The sequence below is a fragment of the Carassius auratus genome, chromosome 27, assembly GCF_003368295.1.
Source record: "Carassius auratus strain Wakin chromosome 27, ASM336829v1, whole genome shotgun sequence".
Classification (NCBI taxonomy): domain Eukaryota; kingdom Metazoa; phylum Chordata; class Actinopteri; order Cypriniformes; family Cyprinidae; genus Carassius; species Carassius auratus.
In genome coordinates, this window is record NC_039269.1 from 8,006,520 (window position 1) to 8,031,494 (window position 24,975).

The following is a 24,975-nucleotide window of genomic DNA, read 5'->3' on the forward strand; positions in this document are numbered from 1 at the left end:
CTGAATACTGTACCTGGAAACAGACTTACTTGCCTTGTGAAATGTGAATACCTGAGAGGAAATTCACATCAGTCTACAAATATGTTGATAAAACTAGTGCAGGATTCATTTTGAAACAATTTTAACAAATAATTAAAAAAGAAACAAACCTCACTATTAGCTATTTCTTAACATCCCTTTATTGACTTTATAAAATACAGTATATTCAATATATTAAATATATATTTAATATAAAGTCAATCAAGCCATGTAAAAATGAGTGAAAAATAATTAACCAAAAATTCCCATTCTTTTTTTTTTCTTCTGTTGAACACCAAAGATATATATTGATAAATAAATTAATAAATGTTTTTGACTCCAGTGTTCTTCATCCTCTTTTTGTTCTGTAAAAGGAACAATCTCATACAGGTTTGGAACCACTCTTAAGACAGAAATGTCATTTTTGGGTGAACTATCCCATTAAGACATTTCCATAAGAACTATCCCATTTTTTAAATCTGAAAACTGTATTTAAAATGCAAACACATACTATTTAAATCTCTGCGTACTACTAGTATTCAGTAAGTATGCCATTCCAAACACAGCCTCTCATATTCTCTCTCTTGGTATTCACTGCATGGTTTGTAGGCTGATTGGATTTCTTCATGACTGTCCATGTCCTGCTTTCGCAGCCAAGGATGAACTGGGCATCTGGTTCACGGGGATCAACAGTCTGGATGCACAGTCAGTTTTGCAGCTGTAAAATCCCAAAGGAGACATGCTCACATAAAACAGCACAAACATTGTGGTTAATGGTGAAGTGAGATTTTTTTTATTTACATTGCCATTATTTAATAATCTCATGCTCAACAAACTAGTATAACATAAATATAAATATATATATTTTTATTTAAAGATGTCCTTGTTACACATTGCATGTACCTACTATTATATGATAGCAATTAATTATGCATAAATAAATGAAAGTAACCCTAAATCAAACCTTTACCATATAATAAGTACATATAGATCTTCAAATCTGGCCCATAAGATCCACTTTTCTGCAGAGTTTAGCTCTAACCCTAATAAAACACACCTGAGCATGCTAATCAATGTCTTCACAATCATTAGAAAATCACAGGTAGGTGAGTTTGATCAGGCACTGGCCCTCCAAGACAAGATTTGAGGAAACCTGGTGTATTGCATGTTTTGTTTGGAAATCCCATAACCGTGTGCGTGTGTGTCTCAGACTAGACAGCCAGGTGCCGTCTGGGTGGGCTTGTTGCCATGGTGAGGAATCTGGTGAATGCATTTGAGAAAGGTAGAAAGGGGAAAAGGACAGCGAAGATGTAGGAAGATTGTTAGCGGAGCAAACATAACAGTGGATCACTGCTGCTTAATGTGGAATTGAGCCAGAGTTTGTGTGTGTGAAATTTAAGGTCATTTCACGGTCTAAAAAGATGTGTAGTGTAGGTGCCATTTAGCCTTGTTTTATTAGTGTTTCTGGGGTCAACTTTGTTGTTTTTAAGCCATGTTGAGAAAATATTGCAAATACATTATATCTTTACATCTCTTTAGCAGTTCTGTGAGTGTTTTTGTGACACATTTCTATTTTGCTACACTTGTTTACTGAAAGGTTATTTGGGAAACTCAAAATAGTTCTTCAATGGCATTGGTGTTAAAACCCCATTTTGGAACCTTTATTTTTAAGATCAGTTACTTTTGTTATAGTATTCGTCATGATGGAAGCATCTGCTATGTAAATGAATACATGTAAATATTGTCACACTTTTTTCAGTTAATCAAAGGCTGTGTGTTTACAGGCACTTCACGAGTTCACCCTTACATCTAATCTGAAGGCAAATAGTAGGCATATTTTGGCGTGCTGTCCTGGGGGAGGGGTCCGGGCCCGGAGCATAGCCCGAACCCAAATAACTCCCCCATCCCAATTTGGGATAAATAGATTAGAAGTGAGGAGTTGGGGTGGAGGAGGGTTGCCGAAAAACTGTCGTGGGACAGGAGGTAGGAAGACTGGATATATATACGCGTGCGTGCTATAAGATGATTAGCTAAACGAGATGCACCTGTACCAAATTGGATGATTATCTGATCGTGCTTCTCCCGAACTTTGTTAATAAAACCACATTTCACGAGTTCACCCTTACATCTAATCTGAAGGCAAATAGTAGGCATATTTTGGCGTGCTGTCCTGGGGGAGGGGTCCGGGCCCGGAGCATAGCCCGAACCCAAATAACTCCCCAAAAGAAGCTTAAAGCCATAGGACAGCAGCCAGAGAGATAAAATTTAGTTGCCCCCCAAAATATGCGTGTTGGGAAGAAAATGCAGAGCGACCTGGAGAGCCCGTGCAGTGTTCGACGAGAGCTGCGGCTCGCAACGTCTTACCGGCGAGCCCTCCATGCCGCTTATGGGAGGAGCACAATGCCAGATATCAAGAAATGAGGGACTCTTGCTGCCTCCGAAGGGAGCTGCGGCTCTGCTGCACCGGAAGGGAGAGTCCCTCTTGCGGCTGAGTACGAGGCGCGGTTTGTTGCATCTGATGGAGGGCTCTCACTGCGACTGAAGGGAGCCAGCGACTGTATCCCATCGGGAGGGAGATCCCTGGCCGCCATAGAGTATGCAACATAACTCGGACGGGGGGTTCACACTGCGACCGAAGGGAGCCGTGGGTCTGCTGCACCAGAAGGGAGAGCCCCGTCAGATGCTAAATAGGCAATGAGATTGGAGCCGCGGTTTGGCGCGTCGGATGAAGGGCTCCTAATGCAACCGAAGGGAGCCAGCGGCTGTACCCCATCGGGAGGGAGATCCCTAGCCATCGTGGAGCATGCAACATAACTCAGATGGGGGGTTCACACTGCGACCGAAGGGAGCTGTGGGTCTGCTGCACCGGAAGAGGAGCCCTAGTCCGATGCTGAGAAGGCAAAGAGACGCGACTGTTGGAGGGACTCCCGCTGCATCCGAAGGGAGCTGCGGCTCTGCTGCACCGGAAGGGGGAGTCCCCCATTGCGGGTTTATGGAGGCACGGTTTTTTGCCTCTGAGGGTTCTCCCAGCCTCCGTAGGGGGTTCGCAACTCTGCAGCAGGAGTGCTGCCCCGGAGGGGAGAGCCCTGATTGACGCTAACTAGAATACGACTGTTGGAGGGACTTTTGCTGCGTCCGAAGGGAGCTGCGGCTCTGCTGCACCGGAAAGGCGAGTCCCCCTTGCGAAGCGAGGCATGGCTTGATGCGTCTGATGGAGGGCTCTCACTGCGACCGAAGGGAGCCAGCAGCTCTATTCCCCCGGGAGGGAGAACCCTATCCGCCCTTGAGCATGCAACATAACTCAGACGGGGGGTTCACCCTGCGACCGAAGGGAGCCGTGGGTCTGCTGCACCGGAAGGGAGAGCCCCATCAGATGCAGAATAGGCAAGAAGATTCGAGGAACGGTTTGATGCATCGGATGGAGGGCTCCTGCTGCGACCGAAGGGAGCCAGCGGCTGTGTTCCCCCGGGAGGGAGATCCCGGTCCGCCCTTGAGCATGCAACATAACTCAGACGGGGGGTTCACCCTGCGACCGAAGGGAGCCGTGGGTCTGCTGCACCGGTAGGGGAGCCCCGTCCGATACGGAGTAGGCAAGAAAACGCGACTGATGGAGGGACTCTCGCTGCGTCCGAAGGGAGCTGCGGCTCTGCTGCACCGGAAGGGAGAGTCCCCCTTGCGACTGTATAAGCGGCTTAATTTGATGCATCGGATGGAGGGCTGTCACAACGACCGAAGGGGGCCTGTGGCTCTGCTGCACCGGGAGGGATACCCCCATCTGCCGCTGAGCGCGCAGCGCAACTCAATGACAGATGAAAGGCTCACACTGCGACCGAAGGGAGCCACTGCCCAGCTGCACCGGAAGGGAGAGCCCTGTCCGATGCTGAAATAGGCAAGGAGATTGTAACGATGGCTGGAGGGCCCTTACTTTGGCCGAAGAAACGATAACTGAGAGGCTTCTATTATTCAAGTACACAACATGATTTAAGGAGGAATATATAAATTTTTTTTTTTTTTTTTTTTTTTTTTTTTTTTTTTTTTTTTTTTTAATGTCTGATGAACGACAACCGAGGGCATCTATCGGATTATGTGAGAGGCCCCTTTTGAGCTGCTTAAGATTAGGGCTGAAACGATTCCTCGAGTAACGCGATTACAAAAAATGATGTAGGCAAATTCCTCTGCTTCGAAGCCTCTTTTAATTTATTCTAAATCTCACGTCGGGTTCTTTCGCAATGTATTTTTTTTTTTTTTTTTTTTTTTTTTTTTTTTTTTTTTTTTTGAATGAATTAATCAAAATAGGTAATTGCACTTACATCCGATTCACGAATTAATATCTCTAAATATTAAGACGGAACAGTGTTTAAATGTAAATCCTGCATGTTCTGTGTGTCTCTGTTAATGAATGGAGCAGGAGCGCGACTTCCTTTTTCACACACACACTGAAGCGCGCATTACTCTCGCGGTAATTTCTGCGTCTGCTGTCTCACTAAATGAGGACTTGAACACATGAACAACATCTCCAGAACTGCTCTGACAGTCAGTTCATGAGCATTTGACTTTAAGTAAAACTAGCGTCACATCACATACACAGAACTGAAAAGGTACGTCAACCCAACTAAATAAAGGTCCGGGGTCCTGACATTTTATCCTACCCATCAGATTTACTGTGCATGCGCACATCAGTATAATTAAGCAACAACACATTTTGTTACTCGATTAATTTTTTTTTTTTTTTTTTTTTTTTTTTTTTTTTTTTTTTTTTTTTTTAATACCAGAGTCGTTGATGAAATGAGGGTCCATCGTGAATTTAGATTGGGCGTTCCGGAGTTAGACAAAAGCGAGCCTGATGAGGTTGAATTGGAGAATGGACATAAAATATATATTTTTATTTATTTATTTATTTATTTATTTATTTATTTATTTATTTATTTATTTTTGAGGCTCTTGTGGCAGCGAGAATTGCGGCAGTAGGGAAGGATGGAAAGGGCTCCTGCGGGAGCAGACACTGCTATGGCAGTGGTGAAATATAGGTAGAGGCTCCTGCGGAAGCGGAGACTGCTGCGGCAGTGAGGAAAAAACAGAAAAGGCTCCTGCAGGAGCGGAGACTGCTGCGGCAGTGAGGAAAAAACAGAAAAGGCTCCTGCGGGAGCGGTCAATGCTGCGGCGGTGGGGAGATACAGAGAAAGCTCCTGCGGAAGGATGGCTGAAGTGAGGATTGACCATTACAGATAGATAGGGCATGTTAGGAGAGTTAGCTATGGTAGATTAGGAGTTTTAGTGAAAGGGGATGAGCTGGCGTTAGAGGGGTTGGCTGAAGAGGGTTCGAGATAGATATATAAATAAATAAATCGGCCTGACCAATAATAGGTCTTGGTACCCTCTGCCTTCTGGCAAATCTGGAGCTGGAGGCCACTGAACAGAAAAATGGTTAGTAGCATGAGGGAGCGGAAGAGTTGAGGGCGCGTTTACGAATGGAGGCGGCCTCACGTTTGCTTCAGCTGCTGTAGCTGTGGGTCGTGGGAAGGGGCTGGGGTGTGTGATGTCTTGAAGAACCTGTGTAGCCTGCACTGCTAGCAGAAGTAACAGGATGGAAATACTGAGATGTGCAGGCCCGTGTTGCAAGTAAAAGTAGCTTCATGCTTGCTTTGGCTGCTGTAGTTGTTGGCTGATTTGACAATTGCTCAAACCTTGTCTGAATTAATACAGTCCTGTTGGAAAAGCATCTTTTCCTCTTGTTTTGGCCTTTGGGCCCTTTTAAACAGCCTCCGGAGCAGATAAATTTGGGATGCTGTTTTCCTGTTGTAGTATGGACTGTGAAAATAGAGGCTTTGAAACAATGTAGCATGTTTAGTTTTATAAACCATTGTACCAATAGACATGTCTATAGCAGTAACGTTAATTGCAGTAATTCAAATTCAAGCCGTTTCTAAAGACATTTACTTTGCATGCTTTTCATATAACAGTCCTAAAAAGACGATAGAAAATTTACTCACACTTGTTGTTCTGCAGCCAAACACGAGGCAGTAGCGTGAAAAATTCTGAATAATCATGCCAGTAAATGGTGAAATATGTCCTTAAATAATTGATCCTGCCGGAATAATTGCATGAAACTTATGTCTTTATCATCTCAGTGAGGTTTAAACATGCACAGTAAAGCAAATGTAATGTCTTTAGACATTTCGGTGTGGATGACAACTCTGCAAAAAGCCTTTGCTTCGTGGTTAAAAAGTGGCATCGTCATCGGACAAAGTTAAGTCATAACGCCGTTTAACAAATTTTGGCGTCTTCATAAGCGCATTCTATATATAACGTCTATTTAAATTGTTCAGATGAGCAAATCACGAGGTTTTCTTGCATGATTAGCATTTTAATTGTTTGGTCAGACGGTTCATATATTGATCTATATATTCACGTTCATAAATCGGGGATTAAACGTGGAATTTATCTTTTGTATGCTAAATATGTAAAAAATATGTGCACAGTACCTATAACTGCGCTTTACATTTTGCAAGATTGACATGCTAAATGGCTAACTGACCCGGTTTACTCTCATCTTAACAAAATTGATAAGAGTTCCTTGCGTTTACGAACGACATGTATCTGTTTAATCAACTCGACATGTATACCGGTTTAGTCCTTTCGTTCATGAATGAGAGCTCTCGATCTCTGAGACTCATATGAAACTCGCTCATTGTGGATGACAACTCTGAAAAATTCTTCATGAATGAGTGTAAACCGAGAACGATTCGTTCGCCTAGAAGATTCATTCGAAAAAACGATTCTTTCACGAACGACATGCCACTACAACAACGCACGGTCTTCGCCGCTAGTGGAGGCAGCATCGAACTGCGCCACGGCTGAAAAAGCGAGAGAGGTTTACTGCGCTGAGAACTGGAGCACGGCTGCGATCCAGCATTATAATAGAGCCCGGTCCTGGCGAGAAAATCGTGTTGCCGAGTGAGGCGAGCTCAAGGATTTGCACGAGCTTTTGGCCACAACGTGTGGCTTGGCGAGAAGAGCAGCTGACGCGATGACGCTTGTTGGTGTTCGGCGGATAGATATCTTCGTCGGAAGGAAGATTGGGCCTGTGATAAGATGACGGACAGCGCGAACCGAATGCTGACAGAGCGAACCGAATGCTGACAGACGGTCTATGCCGAAAAACTGTCGTGGGACAGGAGGTAGGAAGACTGGATATATATACGCGTGCGTGCTATAAGATGATTAGCTAAACGAGATGCACCTGTACCAAATTGGATGATTATCTGATCGTGCTTCTCCCGAACTTTGTTAATAAAACCACATATAGTTCCCACCCAGACAAACACATTTACAGTGTGACAGACAACAAGTCAATGAGATTGCTAATGACTTCCCATATACATCACACGAATGAATATATTTTCTTAAAGTGTCATTATATTTAAGTGTCATTAAGTATTCTGCATAAAGTACAAACAAGAAGGTTATTCCATAAATGCTTCCTGTGTTTGTGTGTGTGTCTGTGTGTGTGTGTGAGCTCACCTGTATTTCTGATACACTGGTCACACAGACACATTCTGACTGGAGAGTCAGATAAACTGAATGCAGTGTGTATCCCGACTCATGGGAAATTTATTACCTGCAGAGAGTGAGAGGGGAAAAAGTTGTTAACTTGTGAGCCTATCTGTGTTAATCAGTACAGGCCCTGTTAGGCTGCAAGACTTCAAAATATCCAAAATAACAGAGCACCAATAAAACCAATGAAGCTATACAGTAGTTTGGAAAACTGGGACAACAAGCATAACCACAAAAAACAAACATTGGTTTCATTTGATAGATCATCAAATAATTCTCAGACTGGGGCAAGTTGGCACATGTCATCATTGCATAGGTGTCAACATTGAACATTGAAAATAAGGGACATTTCCCGGAATCCATCCCCAAAATAAGGGATTTTTTTTTTACACGATTCTTATCCACAAACTTAAAAAAAAAGCACTAATCATTAACAGTCTAAAGAGTTTATAACTACACAATATATATTAAAGAATGACAGACCAATTGATATGTTAAAAGTGATTTATTTATGAACAAGGTAATATTAATAATAATATAATATTAATAATAATTTCGTGCTGAGAAACGTCGTTTTTCCCGACAACGACAAATTTTGCAGTAGGCATAATTTGGACCTACATGGCTGCTTGTCAGGTAGTGGAAGGTGGACTCCCATTTACTCAAATATCGACATAATTTTGGTTGGCGATTAATTCAGTGATTTTGGCATTCGGCGTCCTAATCCATCATCGCACATCACACTCATCTACTCTCTCGAAGTTCACTTCCCGCTACTTTTCCCCTCTTCCTCCCGCCCGCTGGCGCCGCTGTAACTGTCTTCTTCTTCGATGGTGGCCTAAGCTACTGCCACCTGCTGTACTGGAGGTCAAGCAACCCAAGTGCAAGTCACTTCACAGACACAGATAGATGCGTGTTCTGAGTTAACCCATAGTGTAAAATTACGGGATATTTTACGGGAAAATACTAAAACGGGAAGACAGCGGGAAAAGACCTAAAATACGTGAGAAACCCGGAAAAAACGGGAGGGTTGACAGCTATGCATCATTGTCATCATAATTTGTTGTCAAAACAATATTTTGATATTTTGTATGTTACATGTTATTTTTACTGTATTTTACAAATCACTATTTTTAAAACTTGCATAAAAACCCATAATATATGATATTCATCAGAAGGTCCACATGAAAATTTGCCTCAGTGAAAAGTCAAAATATCTCAAATTAACTTTATTCTCTGCAGTAATGGCTTTTTCGGAGCCAAATATTTAAGGTGTGTGGCTATAGAAAAATTCACTTTCATAAATGAACCTACACTAATATCCACTGGAGAAAAAGTCTTCAACGTCGTAAAACAACGGTCTCACCTATTTCTCTATAAATAGCCTAATTCAGTTTGTTTTGGACTTGTACCAACTAATTAGCACAATTAAAAAAAATGTCTGTTTGTATGCATCGTATCCGCAGTCTGTTACACACAGGAAACCCGGTGCATTCACGCTTGCACCACCCAGCTTGTCCCGGCTTGTGGGGTAATTGCCCCCCGCCGAGGCGCTAAACGGAACATCAGCGACGCAATTAGAGCGAACATGCTCTATGCATGTATTAAGTCTGTTCAACCAGTTCCCATCTCATCAAGGAATTACTATGTAAATATTTATAATACATCTTCAGTGAATGAATTAAGATTTATTTACATCTACTTAATCGTTAGAAAACTTTTTTTGTTGACAAAGTCAATTAAACGTTTCTAAAATATTTTAAAGTGTAGGGTTGGTATCCAAACAGATTTTGAGGGCACTCTATAAATGTCAAGTAAAACCTTGCAGGAATTTGGGCATTATTGTACTGGCACGAAAAGTGCATTTTATCGTTTTAGTATGCCAGTTTTGTCTCTTTGGTACAGCTCTTGCCTTTTAGTCTACTTCTTAATCTAATGATGTAGACTAAATGCGAGTTCAACTATGCAATAATTACATTTTGCGGGGGATATATTAGGAACAACCCAAACATGCCATGAGACTTGTTTACAGCCACAAATTCAGTGTTTGGACATAGGGTGGGATGTAAACAGAGGTGAAATAATATAAGACATACAAACCGTTAGTAGTTCAAACATTTACTCAAAACTCTCCGGGGATGCTTAATTAAATTATCGAGAGGTCCCGCCTCTGGAGTTCTATGATTGGGCGCTGAGAGAAGGAGGCGTGTCACGGCTATCCTTTATATATGGACACACGCTCCACTATTTGACAGCCAAAACAAACTAGACGCTATAGTGAATTACACTTGCATTCAGATTATTCTACTGCAAATTTGAATACATTTGATCAGTTTAATTAAGTGTTATAATTAAGTAACCAGACAACATTGCTCACATGCAAGCGCATCCTTTGTTTAGAAGACCGGGAGCTGGTGCGTGCAACTGACCGAGGATGGACTCGCCTACGCAGGGGTCCCACTGGCCTCCACTCGCGCTCTGTTTCCTGCTATTGTGGAGCTCCGTGTGCGCTCGTGAGCCGGTCTGTCAGGAGATCTCTGTGCCATTGTGTAGAGGGATCGGTTACAACTACACCTATATGCCCAACCAATTCAACCACGACACCCAGGATGAAGCTGGGCTCGAGGTGCACCAGTTCTGGCCCCTCGTGGAGATCCAGTGTTCCCCGGACCTGCGCTTCTTTCTTTGCAGTCTCTACACGCCCATATGCCTCGAGGACTATAAGAAGCCTTTGCCGCCGTGCAGGAGCGTGTGCGAACGGGCAAAAGCGGGATGCGCGCCTCTGATGAGGCAATACGGTTTCCCGTGGCCGGACCGAATGAGATGCGATCTTCTCCCTGTGCAGGGAGATCCAAGCACTCTGTGTATGGACTACAACAGGACTGATGCTACAGCCTCACCAGCAGCTCCAAAACCAACCAGCCGACCGGGGAAACCATACAACCGGAAAAATAAAAGCAGTCTTGGATCTACTTCATGTGAACCGGAGTGTCACTGTCGTGCGCCTTTGGTGACCGTGAGCAGTGACCGTCATCCGTTGTATAACCGGGTAAAGACAGGGCAGATCCCCAATTGCGCAATGCCATGCCACAACCCGTATCTTTCTCCGGAGGAAAGGACATTTGCCACATTCTGGATCGGAGTTTGGTCGGTTTTGTGTTTCTTGTCCACCTTTTTCACAGTTGCCACTTTCCTAATTGACATCGAGAGGTTTAAATACCCCGAGCGTCCGATCATTTTCCTGTCCGCCTGCTATATGTTCGTGTCCGTGGGGTACATAATCAGACTCATCGCGGGCCACGAAAGAGTCGCGTGCAATCGGGATAACGAGATGGACTATATCCATTATGAAACCACGGGTCCCGCGCTTTGCACGCTTGTATTTGTTCTCATCTATTTTTTCGGGATGGCGAGCGCTATCTGGTGGGTGATCCTGACGTTTACGTGGTTCCTCGCGGCAGGGATGAAGTGGGGAAATGAAGCGATCGCACGATACTCGCAGTATTTTCACCTGGCCGCGTGGCTCATCCCGAGCGTCAAATCTATCACCGCGCTCGCGCTGAGCTCGGTGGACGGGGACTCGGTTGCGGGAATCTGCTACGTAGGCAACCAAAACTTGGAAAACCTGCGGGGATTCGTGGTCGCACCACTGGTGATTTATCTTTTTATCGGAACAGTATTTTTATTCGCGGGCTTCGTGTCTTTGTTTCGGATACGGAGCGTTATTAAACAAGGAGGAACGAAAACGGACAAACTCGAGAGGTTGATGATTCGGATCGGGGTATTTACGGTCCTGCATACGTTCGTTGCAATGGTGATTGTGGCTTGTTACGTTTACGAACAGCACAATCGCGAAGCGTGGGAAATCGCGCATGCGTGTAACTGCCCGTCGGATAAAAAAGCTCAGAAACCGGATTACGCCGTGTTCATGCTCAAGTATTTCATGTGCCTTTCGGTGGGGATCACGTCGGGTGCGTGGACGTGGTCCGGTAAAACTTTGGACTCGTGGCGAGCCTTTTGCACGCGCCGCTGCTGCACCTGGGGCAGTAAAGGCACGAGCGGTTCGGTGTACAGTGACGCAAGCACGAGACTGACGTGGAGGTCCGGTACAGCAAGTTCGGTTTTGTGCGCTCCAAAACAAATGCCACTGTCCCGAGTGTGATAAAAGCGGAACTTCATAAAAGACTTTGCAAACGGATCAACTGCTGCTTTCCTGAAATGAAAGATGCCTTTTACCAGTATTTGGTGAATCATAGCTCATGCCTGTGTATGAGGTTATGAATGTGCCTTAAAGTGCCATACGGGTTTTTATATTTTCTTATGTATTTATATTTAAAATGTTATTGTTAAAACAACGACATAGAATGTTTAAAATGTATACAAGATTGTGTGTATTTATCATTTACTCTGACGGAAAACTATTTTGACAATAAAACACTATGTGAGATATAACGTTTATTAATGTTTATTTAAGCTCTATTGCTCTCAAACATTCATACCTGTGTGAAAGTGCATGAATGTCTGTCGATTGCAACTAGAAGGACAATATTTGGCCTTGCTCAAAAAGAGATTAAAATGATTCATTTTTCTCAGTACAGGTATGGGGCCTATATACAAATAAAATATTAACTAAAAAAATAATAATCACACTTGTAAGATGGAGAATTAAAGGTGCTTCAATACAACATGCAAAGTTTGTGATATAATTTGTCTGTTGGATTATAAATGGAAAATTTAGTTTTAATAAAAAAAATATAGCCTAATCCTAAAATCATTATGCACAGAGGCAGGTTTGAAATATAATACAGACTTGATATGGCACAATAATTGTAAAATTATGTAATTATGTAAAAAAAAATATATATATATATATCTTTTTTGATCTCCATTAAAACGATACAAGTGTTTACATTTTGCATTACAAATATAACTGCCATCACCTTATGACCTATTATGCGTTATGGAAGAAAGAAACACATAATGCAGGTCACCATCAGCCTATACATTAATGTTAAAGGAAGGTGCAACAAAACGAAAACAGGCTACAATCTGTTTTCCCCAGCAAATACACATGAGTGCAGGGGAAGAGGAAACCCCGAATAAGAGTCTTAAAGGGACAAACACCCAGACCATTACAACCTTTGTTAAACAGGTTAAGCGAGTATCGGACCAGACCAAACATCCCACATGATGTTTAAACTTATAAAATGCACAATTATTCATTAAATCTATGGAGATGACAGTTTCACTGTTGATCCCAAATATATCCTAAACCCTGGATATAGCGGTTGAGTAAATGTTGTCTGGACTCTGTGGATGAGGGTCATTGTGTCAGAAACGCTGTAGAAGGACAGAATTCCTACACTGTGATCCACATACACTCCAATTTTACAGGAGCTAGAGATCACAGGGAGTTCAGTCTTTATGCTATTGTGACAGAATGAGCAACAGGATTTAGAGCAGAACAATCTCCAGGACTGATCATTCAACCCAAATCCACACTCAAAACCACTTCCCTTCCTTCTGATGCTCTTATATGACACTGATATATTTACCCCGGACATCCCACTCCACTCAATCTCCCAGTAACAGCGTTCACACACACTCTCTCTACACAACACCTGAAAAAAATCATGAAATCGGTCTAGATGCATTGGATACCGCTGATCAACCCCAATAAATGTAGCCACTCGATTGCCTTCAGACAGACGGAGATATTTATGTGCAGTGTTTGGATCAAGGGTGAGCTGGCGGAAATCTGGGGAGAATAAAAAACTGATTTACACCAGGAAACGTAAAAAAAGTAATTTTATAAAAATCTCTCTGGATGTTTATTGTCAAGAGAAAGTGAATTGCGAGACTTACATTGCAAGAACTCAGCTCTGGTTCTAAATTCAGGGGTGGAAATTATCTCGACATATGTCACTAATGAAACAAGAGACATTTATAATGTTAAAAATCTACAAAAATTCCAAATAAAATTATTTTATTTGTATATATATATATATATATATATATATATATATATATATATATATATATATATATATACATTGGGGCTCGAAAGTTTCACCCCCCAGCTCTTAATGCATCTTGTTTCCTTCTGGATCATCAGTGAATGTTTGAATCTTTTTAAATAGTTGTGTTTGAGTCCTTCAAATGTCCTCAGTGTGATAAGATGCATCTCAAAATCATAAAGTCACTGCTGGAAAGGGTTCAAATATGCAAAGATGCTGGAAAACTGAAGAATCTGCAGGACCTTAATGATTTTTCTGAAGAACGCTGCTCAGTTTAACTGTTCAGAACAAACAAGGGACTCGTGCACAACCATCACAAAACAGAAAGACAGTCGAGGATCATCAGGTGACCAAACACAGAATTAAGAACCAAGGGTTCCCAAACGTTTGAGTGGGGTTATTTTAATAATTTCAGCAATTTTTTCGTCTTGTGGACTAAATGTTAAAATCTTTTATGTACAATATCTTACTCAGGACAGTACTAAATAAAATATAACATGCATTTAGTATGATCTCTCTTATTTTTTGAAAATTACTTGCATTTTCACAGATTGTGCAAGGGGTGCCCAAACTTTCGAGCCCCACTGTATATAGGTAATTAATCTCCACTACTCTACCTCTATGAATGATTTTCTCTATTTCTTCCTTACAGAGATCCTCAAGCATAGAGATAGATTTTCGCACATCATCATAAGAAAAGAAAGAACTGATATTGATGTTTTCTGTACATGCAGGAAGAACAGCGAGAGACTGGAAACTCTACAAAAACATGGAACAAATGAATACAATTTTCAAGTGGTCAGCACATTTAGATTTTTTCACTATTTTCAGACTCAAAAACAAATTTAGCACAAACCGATTCAAGATTATTTAAAATCCTGTTGACCAACAAACATCTTCTTGAAATTTTAATAACATCCTAAAGCTCCATTTTTCAAATCTGTTACCTGTAGGAAATGGATGTGATCGTCTGTGTTTAAAAACTGCTCCAGCTCAGTGTCTTTCCTTCTCAGATCATCAATCTCTTGCTTCAGTTGCTCTAAGAGTCCTTCAGATCGCCTCACTTCAGTCTTTTCTCGATCTCTGATGATCTGTATCACTTCAGAGCGTCTACTCTCAATGGAGCGGATCAGATCATTAAAGATCCTCTCACTGTCCTCCACTGCTACCTGTGCGGAGCGCAATTAGAACATTAATATAGAGAATCATTCAGTTTAATCTGTTAGCCACAGTGGGCTTCAGTGGGACTGCTCTTCTATCATCCAGAATTAATGCTTCTCCTTTGTTAATAACTCACCTTATGAGTATCTACAGCTTCTTGCAGCTTCTGAAGCTCCTTCTCTTTCTCCTGGATTCTCTGCTGAAACTTTCTTTGTATGTCCCATAATTGATTCTGTAACAGTAATAGACAACATGTAGCTCCAGCATCATAAGACCCTCGCTTTACTAATAGTAGTTATCCATACCTGTTTCTCAGTCCTCTCTGCTTCAGCCGAAACGGTGTTATGATTTTTATGTTCATCCATCGTGCATAAAAAACATATACACCTTTGGTCAGTAGAACAGTAAACCTCCAGCAGTCTGTTATGTTTAGAGCAGATCATCTCCTTGAGTCGTCCAGTGGCGTTAACCAAAGTGTGTTTCTTATTTTTAAAGAATCTTTCATGTTGTTTAAGGTGATTTTGACAGTACGAGTTTAGACACATCAGACAGGACCTGACGGCTTTGTATTTTCTCCCTGTGCAGATGTCACACTCCACATCTCCAGCTTGACTGGAAGAAGAAAAAGCTGTTTGGACCTTTGTTGTCTTCAGTTTCTCCACCATTTCAGCCAGCAACACATTCTTGTTTAAAGCAGGTCTTGTAGTGAATGTGTGTCTGCACTGAGGGCAGCTGTAAACTCTGTTCTGATCATCTTGATTCCAGTATTCTGCGATACAGTTCATGCAGTAGCTGTGTCCACAGGGGATGGTCACCGGATCCTTCAGTAGATCCAGACAGATTGAACAGCTGAACTGATCCTGAACCACTGAAATACTGGCTTCTGCCATTTTTCTGCATGTACACAAAAACAGAGTAATACAGCTGAACAGCACCTGTGGAGTGTAGACCTATATGAGGTGTGTTTTGTAGATGTGACTCACCTGAAAAATTAGGAATCGAGTGAAAGCTTCTTTACTCTGGGTTTTTATCAAACCGAAATGTTCCCTGGTTCTGCGTAAAAATGAAAATGAAACTAGCTTCGTTAGAGTAAATGCAAATGCAAAATCAACCAGTAGAAGGCGGTAACACAGACTCTGTAAACGCCTGTGTTGTCAGTGCTCATTTTGTCAGAAATGTTCACAATAGCATGTTAAAACAACTAATTAAGTTTTAAGTCATTAAGACAAAACACATCTCATTTATATTATCTGCATTGCCTTCCCAGAAGTGTTCATATTTCATTTAGATTTACATTTAAGATTTAAATTTCATGTTTTATGTTGGCCTAAAAGAACCTTTATTGAAAACTCCAATTACTGTCACTCTATTATCCAACGATAATAAAGCATGACCTTTTTTTTTGTAAAATTTTCAAACTTCAGTCATATCGAAATTGTCCGAACTGTACATCACTGTAATACAAATATGATGTCTAAACTCAAAATAGTACTACTACTAATACTATTACATACATTATATAATATTTTCAGATAATTTAATTTAAAATGATCATAAATGAAATACACAGACAAATCAGTGAAATGCTTTGGTGTTATTTTGCTTTATACAACTGTGATTTGACTTACAGTATTTCTTAGTTGTCATTGTCAGCAAAGCATTTTCATCTCTAATCATCATTCCTCGCATGATTTTACAGAACAGATCTTCATTGCAATTTCTCTCTCACACACACACACACACACACACACACTCTTGTATCGCTCTGTTTCCTGTACAGTTTGTGTTGTAGTGAGGTATCTAATGAATCCACTTTCTAGTTTGGTAAGCTGTATTTGGGATTGTCACAGGAAGGTTAGAGGGAGCTGCTATTGTATTGTATGACACTGTTTTTCACAGAACCTCGACAGAGGACAGTTTCAGTGTTGATCCAAAATTGATCCCAAACCCTGGATAGAGCGGTTGAGTGAATGTTGTCTGGATTCTGTGGATCAGGGTCATTCTGTCAGAGACTCTGTAGAAGGACAGAATCCCTGCACTGTGATCCACATACACTCCTATTCTAGATGAACTGTAGACCATAGGGAGTTTAATTGTTTTCTGATTGTGTCTGAATGTGCACCTGGAGTCAGAGCAGGACAATCTCCAGGACTGATTATTAAATCCAAATACACACTCAAATCCTCCCCCCTTCCTGCTGATGCCCTTGTACGACACTGAGATTCCCACGCCAGACATCCCACTCCACTCCACCTCCCAGTAACAGCGTCCACAAATACTCTCTCTACACAACACCTGAGAAAAACCATGAAATCGGTCTGGATGAACAGGATACTGCTGATCAGCCCCAATAAATGTAGCCACTCTGTTCCCTTCAGACAGACGGAGATATTTATGTGCAGTGTTCAGATCCAGAGTGAGTTGGCGGGAATCTGAAAACAAATTTGCAGCATTTTAAATATTACAGTACATTAAAATAAGTTTATTATCTTTTTATGTTCATTCTAATGAGAAAGATAATTATTTTGATTTGTCATATGTAAGGGAAACAGGTCAATTTAGCTCAAAGGGAATCATTTAAGATTTTAAAGGGAATTTGAACAGAATCACTGTTTCACGGCTGGTCACGGAGACGCGCCTGCGGTTCAGTGAACGAGCCGTTTAACATCAAATCTGCGCTGGATACTAATATCCAAACTATAGTGAAACACTATCAATTAGCACAGTAACAAGATCGACAGTTTAAGACATTAACTTGTAAGCACAAAACACAAGATACTTCTCTTTTCAATATGAATAAGGCTTTATTAGATAAATCTAAGACATATAAACTAATCTAACACATAAACGCACGCACACACACACACAAGTTGTAGGAAGGTCGAAAGTTAAGGAAAGATGAGTTTAAGAGAATGGAAATATGGAATCCCAAGTTTACAGCAATACGTTAAATTGCATAGACATGAACAACCATCAATCACGTAATTAGCGCTCGCATTGAGTTCCTCAATGGGGTTAAAATTATATTAGATACACCAGCACAACAAATATCTGGGGATACGTTGCCTTCGTTTGCTGTGAAAGGGACTCCAGTTGAAAGGGGTATCCCGGTGTCGCTGATTGGCTGGAAGTTCAGTAGTGAAGTGACGTCTTGGGAAGCCCGTGGTTGTTGGGCGTTGGCTGAAAGTGCCAAGTCGTGTTCGCTGATTGAAGTTGAATGGACGTTACAAAACTTAGCTCAGAACACGAAACTCTCAAACGGAAAAGAAAAGAAATAAAGTTTGACGAGACTAGGTTGTTTTCTTTCTCATTGTGGCATAGTAGCAGCAGGCAGGCACGCTGGAACTGCGCTCAAAGAACAGTGATGACTAACCGCATGGCTAGATGCTAAAAGCTAAGAGGAGGCATGACTGATAGCACGAGCAAGGCTGGAACTAAAAGCCGACATGGCTAATAGCAGCAGCTAGGGACTAAAAGCAGACTAAAAGCAAGGCATGACTGATAGCACAAGCAATGCTAGAACTAAAAGCCGACATGGCTAATAGCAGCAGCTAGACTAGAACTAAAAGCAGAAATTTAATCGTATCCAAAGTATTTAAACTTTCTTGTTGGCCACCCCTCAAATGTTGCCTTGACCAATCAGATATGTTCTTGGGGTGGGTATCATAAATCATTTGTTTATCTTACCAAGCATGTGGTTCTTGCCTCACAGGGTCTAATTTTGGACATGATTCCTATAACATGATTATGATATATTTTACAAATAAATGATTGTCAGGACAATATCAAGCAAGAAAATGCGATTATTTCAATACTAGACATGACTATGTATCCTATAGTTATCAAAAGACATACACAATAAGTGATTATACATGATAGTCAAATGTGTGGGTTACACGTAAATGAATATGGAGGTAAGCAATGGAATGATTCATTCATAAGTCTTTTTTGAGTTCATTCTGGCCCATATATAAATGTATAAAAAGGGTTTCTTTGCCATTCTCTGGCAAAGGACTTTTCTGTGAAGACAAAGGTTTAAAGCCCTTCCCCCTTAGGAATTTCAGTCTGGTTTCACTGGCTGGGGGGGGAAGTCAATGCAAGTATTTAACTTGATCTCCTGGGTTTACATGTGATGTCCAGCGTTGCATTCCAATCACGAACAATAAATTTGACAATCTCTTCTTCGAATTAAAATTGTCAATAATTGTTCTATTGGTGTTAATGTTGAAAGCTGTTGTGTGAACAAGTTGGTTGGTTGGTTATCTTGCTTGGTTCTTGTGGCACTAGAACTGATTTATGACTTCCTGAGGAATTCAGCTCATGTTTCAATGCACACAGCTCTGATAGACTCTTTGATTTGTCTGATTTGACTCATTTCTGCTACACATAGTTAAAGTTTTACCGTATAAATGTTTTCTACAATTAAGTGTTAGATGAACAGCTTGCTCTATTGTTTTTCTTTCAATTTTCTTAAAATAAAAGCCTCTGCTAAATGTAAATACTGACATGGTAATCACTCATTTATTTCTCTTCAGGACTGTATCAACACTTACACTGCAAAAACTCATCTCTGGTCCTGAGTTCAGAGGTGGTAATAATCTCCATGTGTGGTATAACTAAAACCGAGAAGCAAAGTATTATTCACACCGATAGATAGAGAATTTTATACATTTCTCCTAGTACTTATGATATGATACATTATTTCAAACAAATTACTGAATTACAAACTTTAACTTTACCATATATATTTTCGGTTGCTTCCTTACAGAGGTCCTCAAATTTCTCTCTTAGCATAGAAACAGATTCATAAACATCATCATAAGAGAGAAGTGAAGAGACATCAATGTTGTCTCTAGCCACAGGAGGAACAGAGAGAGACTGGAAACGCTATAAAGGGACAAAATCAGAACAGATTTCATTCACAGTAAGATACACTCTTACAAAACAAGGTTCTTTATTTAACTCCAAAGAACCCTTTATGCGAAAAATTATCTTTTGGCAAAAAGGGTTCTTTGGGCTAAACCATGCTTTATGTATTCTTATACATTAGGCTACTTAAAAACATTACACGGTACATTATATTTTTGTTTTTATATTTTAATTTTCCTTTGACACACTTTTATTCCAAAGAAGATAAACTTAAAATGTACGTCTGCACTGTCCAGGTTAATAGAAAATAATTTTCATGTGCACTGAAAAAAGGCCTTCCTGAGGAATTTTCTTAAAATAAAAGCCTCTGCTAAATGTAAATACTGACATGGTAATCACTCATTTATTTCTCTTCAGGACTGTATCAACACTTACACTGCAAAAACTCATCTCTGGTCCTGAGTTCAGAGGTGGTAATAATCTCCATGTGTGGTATAACTAAAACCGAGAAGCAAAGTATTATTCACACCGATAGAAAGAGAATTTTATACATTTCTCCTAGTACTTATGATATGATACATTATTTCAAACAAATTACTGAATTACAAACTTTAACTTTACCATATATATTTTCGGTTGCTTCCTTACAGAGGTCCTCAAATTTCTCTCTTAGCATAGAAACAGATTCATAAACATCATCATAAGAGAGAAGTGAAGAGACATCAATGTTGTCTCTAGCCATAGGAGGAACAGAGAGAGACTGGAAACGCTATAAAGGGACAAAATCAGAACAGATTTCATTCACAGTAAGATACACTCTTACAAAACAAGGTTCTTTATTTAACTCCAAAGAACCCTTTATGCGAAAAATGATCTTTTGGCAAAAAGGGTTCTTTGGGCTAAACCATGCTTTATGTATTCTTATACATTAGGCTACTTAAAAACATTACACGGTACATTATATTTTTGTTTTTATATTTTAATTTTCCTTTGACACACTTTTATTCCAAAGAAGATAAACTTAAAATGTACGTCTGCACTGTCCAGGTTAATAGAAAATAATTTTCATGTGCACTGAAAAAAGGCCTAACATCTAAATTAACTGGTTTACTCAAGTCTACTATCACTGAATCAACCTATTAATTTATACCATATTATTCTAAACACACTGTAATTTGTTGTTGTAGAGGTTCCTCTATCAGAGAGCACTTTTAAGGTTTTACAACCACCTTATCAGCGTGCTGAAAAGTGGAAGTGAGAGGAAACATGACCAACGTGCTACAACAACTCAAAAGGTACATTATCTATTTTTTTCTCACAGTACCAACTTTGGGAATCTAGTCAATCAGCTAATCTGAAGTTACTGATATCTTTTTTCTTCTTCTACTTTTCACATTTTAGCATGCAGGTTCTTATGATTAACTGATAAATATTTTGAAAACACCACACTCCTCTCTAGTTCAAGTAAGTTTTATGATTTGATTTAATTCTGAGAGATTCTTTCTTTCTCCTGCTGTACTGTCCTCTCCATAGGTCTAATAAATGTTTCTCTGACTTGTATCTCCATCTTTAGCCCGATTCAGACGGTAATTGTTTCTTATGTGGATGTCTGTAAAAAAATAAGTGTTATATATCACCTCAATGATAAAACTCACGGATTCGGATGGCGATCTATTCAAAGAGGAGGAGTTCTGTGATCCTACGAACCTTGAGAACACACTGCTCACGTGACCAGTCACATAATTGTCTGCTGTAAATAAAATTAATTTTATTTACAAAATGTATTATTATTATTCCAAGCATATTTTACACTATATAATCCCATTAATTATGATTATTTAAATCTCCCGTTTAAAAAGATGCACTATATTTATAATTATACGCAATAGTTATGTAGCTTGGTGTTCGGGAGTCCTCAAAAAGGGATTAAGCACTGAATTTTGAATCAACGTCTTATAAACTCAGAGATGTGGATTTGGATTTTTGGACGGCAATTAAGTTACCAAAGGACCTAAATGCGGTCAGGGATTTTTACGGGGGTGGTGAGAACAAAACACTAACATCCTGGATTCGGATGGCAATTAAATCACCGACTATCTCCTGTAAATGGTGAAAATCCCTTACATCCCACTGAGAATCAATTACCATCCGAATACTCATCACAAGGACAGTTAGCATCAAAATGGATGTGTCACTGACCAATAACACAGACATCCCAGAAGTATCGGTTTACTGTTTACTTTTTATTTAGTACTATGGAGCATCCAAAAGCCATCACTCAGTTAATTTCAATCAGCAATATTTAGCCCCTACCAATGCTGAAATTCTCATGGGTCTACTTGACATTTATTTAAATGGTAATGACCTGGTGGTGAGATGCAATAATATACTATTTGATGACAAACATTTCACATTCTCATTTTACGAACGCATTTATTTATTTTTAATTAAGTTAACTTTCAATTTATTTATTTGTGCAAGTTAACATCTTTTGATTGATCCCTTAAGGCCCGGACGCATCAAGCCGACTTCAAAGAACTAGGGCGACGAAAGCCGACGGTGTTGTTGCCTCACATCGGTAGCACCAGACCAAAAAGCTGCACTCGTACACGCCACACAGACTATAGCCAACGACAAACTAACATGTGCGTTCTGCGCATGCCTGAGAGGAATGAGTGGTTCATATCAGCAGCTATTAATAGTATATATTCGTCATTCAAAAGGAAAACCGAAACAAAGATATACGAAATGTAAACAAAGCAGCGCTTGCTTACCATTTTAAATATCAGTAACATTCGCAACATTAATAATTTAAAGTGGCTCATGTTGTTATGAAAACATTGTACCGCCTTCATTCACATGCTTGTTTTCATCACCTTTGCCCCAACGTCCCCGACACCCCGATTCAGCATGTTGAAGGCATCCAACGGTTCGGCTAGTTTGGCTGGTCAGCTGCAGTCAGGCTCACATCGGTGGCAGTTTGCCTGATTCACATGTTGAATCAGCATCTGGGACGTTGGGGACGTCAGTGAGAGTGGGAGCTCTGATTGGATATTCAGTTTAGCGAATGAGTAAGTGCAGAGAATTAAGGCAAAAGTGATGAAAAAAGCATGTGAATGAAGGCGGTACAGACAGAAGGCTGTTTAAATGTTATGTGATCTTTCCCAACCATTGTAATACGTGAATATTTTCATAACAACATGAGCCGCCTAAAATTATTCAAGTTATTAACGTTACTGATATTCAAAATGGTAAGCAAGTGTCTCTTTGTTTACATATCATATATCTGCATTTACCTAGTATATCTGTTTTAGTTTCTCCTTTTGAATGATGCGTGTTCCAGCGCAGCTTTTGGTCCAACGATGCCAACAACACCGTCGTCGTTTGTCGCTGCTAGTTCTTTGAAGTCGGCTTGGTGTGTCCCAGCCTTTAAAAAGGGTTCTGTATGGAAACTTTTAGGGGTTCCATATATGAAGTGCCTGATAGAATCTTTTAAGGTTCTATATAGAACCTTTTCTAGTAAGAGTGTAATCAACAAAAAAAAAGCCAATAAATAAGAAAATCTGTTACCTGTAGGAAATGGATGTGATTGTCTGTGTGTAAAAGCTGCTGCAGCTCAGCATATTTCTTCCTCAGATCTTCAATCTCTTGCTTCAGTTGCTCTAAGAGTCCTTCAGATCGCCTCACTTCAGTCTTTTCTCGATCTCTGATGATCTGTATCACTTCAGAGCGTCTACTCTCAATGGAGCGGATCAGATCATTAAAGATCCTCTCGCTGTCCTTCACTGCTGCCTTTGCAGAGTCCTGTTACGAGACAAAGACAAGTCTGAAAAGAGTCCTGTAAGAGCCTAAAAAAATTCTTAATCCCCACAAAACTCACTTAATAAGTCTTCACAGCCCCTTTCAGCTCCTGAATCTCGTTCTCTCTTTCCTGGATCCTCTTCTGGAACTTTTTTTCTATGTCCCAAAGCTGTTTCTGTAACAGTAACAAATAACATGAAGCTCTTACTGTACTGGATCATAAATGTATGTGCAACTAGCATTTGCAATAACAATATGTGCATTTCCTACCTGTTTCTCAATCCTCTCAGCTTTAGTTGAAATAATGTGATGATTTTTGTGTTCATTCATTGTACACAACAAACAAATACACTGTTGGTCTTTGCGACAGTAAACCTCCAGCAGTCTGTTATGTTGAGAGCAGACCATCTCCTTGAGTTGTCCAGTGGCATTAATGAAACTGTGTTTCTTATCTTTAAAGAAACTGTCATGTTGCTGTAGGTGACTCTGACAGTACGAGTTTAGACACATCAGACAGGATCTGACGGCTTTATATTTTCTCCCTGTGCAGATGTCACACTCCACATCTCCAGGTCCAGCATAACTCTGAGCAGGATGAGCCATTTGGGCTTTTGTCTTCTGTAGCTTCTCCACCATTTCAGCCAGCAACACATTCTTGTTTAAAGCAGGTCTTGTAGTGAATGTGTGTCTGCACTGAGGGCAGCTGTAAACTCTGTTCTGATCATCTTGATTCCAGCATTCTGTGATGCACTTCATGCAGTAGCTGTGTCCACAGGGGATGGTCACCGGATCCTTCAGTAGATCCAGACAGACTGAACACCTGAACTGATCCTCGCCCAATGAAACAATGACTTCTGCCATTCCACCGCTTGTACACAAAAACAGAGCCACGTGGAACAGCAGCTAACTTTCTGGTTATGTGTTCTAGAGACTGGTGCATGCGTTTAACAGCGTGAAGGCATTTGTTAATGCCTCAAAAGCGCTTTATCGATCAACCCAGTAAGTTAATGTTTATACGAATTTGTTTGCAGACGGGCTGACAAAATCACTAGCCTACCTGAGCATATGCAGCAAGCGCGGTTAGGAAACAAAAACAGACTGCGTGACTGCAGTGCTGGCGAAATGTTATGATGGCGTGCAGAGCAACACAAAATAATTATCAGACGCTAGAGTAAAGTTTACCAGCGCTGCATTCCGCGTCAAAATATCTTCTTCTTCTTCGGTTTTATGGCGGGTAGCACCAAAGTTAGGTGCATTATCGCCACCTACTGTATTGGAGTGTGTGAGTGTGTACCAGCGTTGAACCTTTCAAAATGTGAGATTAAAAAATAAAATAATAATAATAATAATAAAAATAAATAAACCCACTTTTTTCTAAATTCTCTTAATCAGCTCAGTTCTCTTAAGAAACAAAATTAAACTCTCTAATCCATAAGAAAATATCATTTTAATATTTAGGTTATCCCCTCCCATCTTTCGAAGTTTATTTTTCATCGTTTCTCGTTCATTATTATATTTTTGACAAACACAAATAACATGCTCTACTAATTCATCC

The 24,975-nt window shown here is 40.4% G+C and overlaps 2 protein-coding genes, 1 long non-coding RNA gene and 1 pseudogene across 5 annotated transcripts; 1 reads left to right on the forward strand and 3 right to left on the reverse strand.

The window, feature by feature from the left end:
* Nucleotides 1-24,670, reverse strand: LOC113045317 (uncharacterized). Of its 3 annotated transcripts, none has more exons than XR_003275975.1 (3): nt 24,478-24,670; nt 7,540-7,636; nt 1-736 (listed from the first exon to the last, which is right to left on the reverse strand). It is a non-coding gene; the product is annotated as an uncharacterized LOC113045317 (long non-coding RNA). The 3 variants fall into 3 exon arrangements; XR_003275974.1 differs by having other exon boundaries at nt 1-1,278; XR_003275976.1 differs by having other exon boundaries at nt 1-1,278; nt 24,603-24,645.
* LOC113045309 (frizzled-8-like) lies at nt 9,281-12,428 on the forward strand. The gene has a single exon (XM_026205604.1). It carries the CDS (start codon nt 10,007-10,009, stop codon nt 11,732-11,734), a length of 1,728 nt encoding a protein of 575 aa, XP_026061389.1. The 5' UTR covers nt 9,281-10,006; the 3' UTR covers nt 11,735-12,428.
* Nucleotides 12,517-15,834, reverse strand: LOC113045311 (tripartite motif-containing protein 16-like). Its single transcript, XM_026205605.1, has 7 exons — nt 15,734-15,834; nt 15,056-15,644; nt 14,888-14,982; nt 14,537-14,771; nt 14,207-14,348; nt 13,438-13,497; nt 12,517-13,330 (listed from the first exon to the last, which is right to left on the reverse strand). Exons 2-7 carry the CDS (start codon nt 15,638-15,640, stop codon nt 12,801-12,803), a joined length of 1,647 nt encoding a protein of 548 aa, XP_026061390.1. The 5' UTR covers nt 15,641-15,644; nt 15,734-15,834; the 3' UTR covers nt 12,517-12,800.
* LOC113045310 (tripartite motif-containing protein 16-like) lies at nt 16,433-24,484 on the reverse strand (annotated as a pseudogene).
* Nucleotides 24,671-24,975: the final 305 nt, after the last annotated feature.